This window comes from Rhagoletis zephyria, unplaced genomic scaffold (genome assembly GCF_001687245.7).
Source record: "Rhagoletis zephyria isolate East Lansing unplaced genomic scaffold, Rhagoletis_zephyria_1.1 Rzeph_scaffold_00429, whole genome shotgun sequence".
Classification (NCBI taxonomy): Eukaryota; Metazoa; Arthropoda; class Insecta; order Diptera; family Tephritidae; genus Rhagoletis; species Rhagoletis zephyria.
The window spans coordinates 227,050-231,025 of record NW_016157513.1 but is presented as its reverse complement, the minus strand read 5'-3'; the positions used below and the strand labels follow the sequence as shown (position 1 = coordinate 231,025).

Here is a 3,976-nt window from a genome sequence, read left to right as displayed (position 1 = left end):
TACTAAAATATCGCACTTTTCGTATATCTGAAAATTACCGTTATATGGGTAATACCATCCGTCCTATGCCCAAAAGAAGTACACGAACCAAGTTTCGTTAAGATATCTCAATTTTTACTCGAGTTATCGTGTGCACAGACGGACGGACGGACGGATGGACGGACGGACAGACAGTCACCGCTTAATCGATTTCTCTTTTCATCCTGGTCATTTATGTATACATTTGTCTNTGTTTTTGTACAAGTGCTATAGATTTTTTGAAAATCAATATTTTTCGATCGGAAAACTTGGTTTCTCTTTTGGAGATTTTCAACAGTAATATTCAATTGGTTATTTAACCGTTTTATGGTACTAACTATCTCTTATAATAATAATAATAGATTGGCGCTTACACATATGTTAGTGTTTGNGTATAGATTTTTTCAAAATCAATATTTATCGATCGGAAAACTTTGTTTCTCTTTTGGAGATTTTCAACAATAATATTCAATTGTTTATTTAACCGTTTTATGGTACTAACTATCTCTTATAGGACCCCAAAAAAAAAATTCCAATGGGGACCCATAAAAAATCGCTATTATTAGAAATGGTGAAATTAACAATTGAGTATTATAATTGGCAGTCTCTTAAAGAGAAGAAACGTTTTCCGATCAAAAAATATTGATTTTCAAGTATTTTATACCATTTCTACGAAAANTCTCTTATAGGACCCCAAAAAAAATTCCAATGGGGACCCATAAAAAATCGCTGTTATTAGAAATGGTGAAAAGAACAATTGAGTATTATAATTGGCAGTCTCTTAAAGAGAAGAAACGTTTTCCGATCAAAAAATATTGATTTTCAAGTATTTTATACCATTTCTACGAAAACTTGTTTTTCCCCATATAAAATACATGGAAAACTTTGAGCGCTTTGATCGACCTCTAAATATTTTTTGAAATAAAAGAAAATTTTCGGTATCATTCATTAATTCATTTTATTAAACCCTGCTTATGAACTGTATGTTTTTAGCAGTCTTTCCGATAGTTACATTTGAGTTTACATGTTTACATGTGAAAGTGAAAAAACTTAAAATAGTATTTAAGAAAATGGCATTAGTTTACACAATTTATGCATTTAAAATGTTGGCTCTGAATCGCAAACAGTTAACAACATAGAGGTACACCATGCTAACTAAATTGGTCGGTCAATTGGAATATTTGTATTGGATTGCTTTCAAACTTTTATAGAAGTGGTCCTAGGTAGTAGTCTCTAAAGAAATAATAAATTGGGTACTTGAAGAGCAGAAGTTCAAGGCTTTCTATTTGGCCTAGATTGCACTGCGTACATAAAGCATTTGGGTCTATTTTCTAAACCAGGCCTTTCATACAAAACCTAATGTGGTACTTCGTGGCCAGCCGAACTTGAGTTAAAATTTTACTTACTACCTATCCATCGTTGCAAGAATAAATTCCCGCCAGAGTACATTCAGGTTACAGATATTTCCGCCTTTAATTATATTTTTGGCACTTTCAACTCATTCCCAATTGAAATTGACACACATGCAGTGTGTCCACTTTGCTTAAAATTCCTCAAAACGTTAGGAGTTTTTCATTGTTCGCAAAGAATTTAATAAAGGAACTTTGCCAATGACATGTTCACAATGATATATGAGTGCCCATTTCTCCTTGCTTACAAAAATTTTCTTAAATTTCTTTTTTCGCGAGCAACGTAGTCTTAAATATGGATATTCCTTTGGCTATCGTCTAATTGTACCTAAATTGAGTTCAGTGTACCGAATGAACCTTTTGTTTCGAAAAAGTCGGAAAAAGTACAATTGAAATGCGTTAAATCCTATTACAATTCTTTAATGAAATTACATATATATGTTTGCTTTTTATTTTACTTAGACGCTTCTCCGGAATTGCTTTATTGGTTTTCGGAGCAAACACTGCAGCCAGGACCGACTGTATCATTGAAATGTGTAGCAACTGGTAATCCTTTACCGCAATTCGCATGGTCACTGGATGGGTTTCCGGTAAGTATGTATAGTAAAATATTTAAAGTAATAATTTGGGAATGTCTAAAATTTTACTGGATCAAAAGAAATTATTAACAAAAATGTGCAAATGTAATCTAAATCAAAAAGGGTTGAAATTTCAATTGTGTAATACCGCAATTTTTTGCTGGCTTGCGTGCTTTTACTCAGGGTCNTTATTGGTTTTCGGAGCAAACACTGCAGCCAGGACCGACTGTATCATTGAAATGTGTAGCAACTGGTAATCCTTTACCGCAATTCGCATGGTCACTGGATGGGTTTCCGGTAAGTATGTATAGTAAAATATTTAAAGTAATAATTTGGGAATGTCTAAAATTTTACTGGATCAAAAGAAATTATTAACAAAAATGTGCAAATGTAATCTAAATCAAAAAGGGTTGAAATTTCAATTGTGTAATACCGCAATTTTTTGCTGGCTTGCGTGCTTTTACTCAGGGTCATATATGTCCTTAGGGTAACCATTCGTACCGATTTTGGCGGGCCAGTTCCGATTTTGAGAAAATTGTCTGGCTGAACATTTTTTAAAAGTCGGGACGTATAAATGTCCCCATTTTTCATATTTGTACCGATTAAGTCCAGCCTTTTTGGTTTTTTATTTATTAATTTAATAAGAGTCTCTGTGTACTCTGGTCCAAAAACAATTTTTCGTACAAACGTGGCAGCACCTTCGTTATCACAGAGGACAGAGAATATAAGGGAGCCGTAATCATAGCCAGAATCCGTATTTTCTATGATCTTTGGTTATGTTTTATTCTGTCAAACTTGAACCCACGCTGTATTGCAGTATGTCATTCTTTTAATTTGTTTGGGGATTTATAATTTTTTTTAAGTTTATTGTTTTATTTTTAATGAAACGATTCTAACTTGAATTTAGTGAAATTATAAAAAAGAATATTAAGTCCTTTCCTCAAAATAATCATGGATATGAAAATTATAAGCTGTAGATACAGTGTCGAAAATATAAATAGGGAAGAATTATTTTTGCATTCTTTGGCTATTCTTTCTCTTTCGATTATTTAATTTTTATAATTTTTTTATAAAAGTATAGCTCGTGATCTGGCAAAATCTANAGGGATTTATAATTTTTTTTAAGTTTATTGTTTTATTTTTAATGAAACGCTTCTAACTTGAATTTAGTGAAATTATAAAAAAGAATATTAAGTCCTTTCCTCAAAAAAATCATGGATATGAAAATTATAAGCTGTAGATACGTGTCGAAAATATAAATAGGGAAGAATTATTTTTGCATTCTTTGGCTATTCTTTCTCTTTCGATTATTTGATTTTTATAATTTTTTTATAAAAGTATAGCTCGTGATCTGGCAAAATCTATGTAAGTCAAAATTTCAAACTTTGTAAAACATTAGCAAAATTGGACACAGTTTAATTCAAATTTTGAGCTTTTTATTTAGATTTCTTAGAAACATCCTGAGTTGCAGTTTTGTAGCCCATTCAATTCAAAGTGCACAAGTGTGGAAGGTGTTGCTCATTTTGTCCATACAAAGAAATCGTTGAACATACTTTGTATGGAAGAAAATTCGCGAACCGAAATTGCCAAAAAGCAACGGTAAGACCAAGCTACTTAAAAATTTCACTGGATACTGAAAACAATTCTAGGGAAACGGATTAAAATGTTTAAAATTTTGATCTACATTTGTTAAGATTCGGCGAATTTTCATACATGTTCTACAAAGTTTGAAATTTTGAGTTACATGTTTTTTTAGATAGTAAGTCATGTTTTCATAAAAAAATAATACAAATTGTTTAAACAGAGAAAAGTAGCCAAAACTTGCTAAAATGTGTTTTTCCTATTCACATTCTCGCTACCGTATATATTTTGTGTATACATTTTTGCGATAATTTTTTGTGTTTTCTTCTCTTTGTTTTGTTGTAAATCTATATATATAAAATTAAGTGGCAAAACTTCCTGTTCGCATAC

General features: G+C 31.4%; 1 protein-coding gene across 1 annotated transcript in view; it reads left to right on the top strand.

The window, feature by feature from the left end:
- LOC108359648 (Down syndrome cell adhesion molecule-like protein Dscam2) overlaps window positions 1-3,976 on the top strand; it is a 235,765-nt gene that overhangs the window by 14,767 nt on the left and 217,022 nt on the right. Inside the window, exon 2 of the mRNA XM_017611583.1 lies at window positions 1,890-2,017. Within this exon, the coding sequence (XP_017467072.1) occupies window positions 1,890-2,017 (128 nt within the window). The remainder of the gene's footprint in view (window positions 1-1,889; window positions 2,018-3,976) is intronic.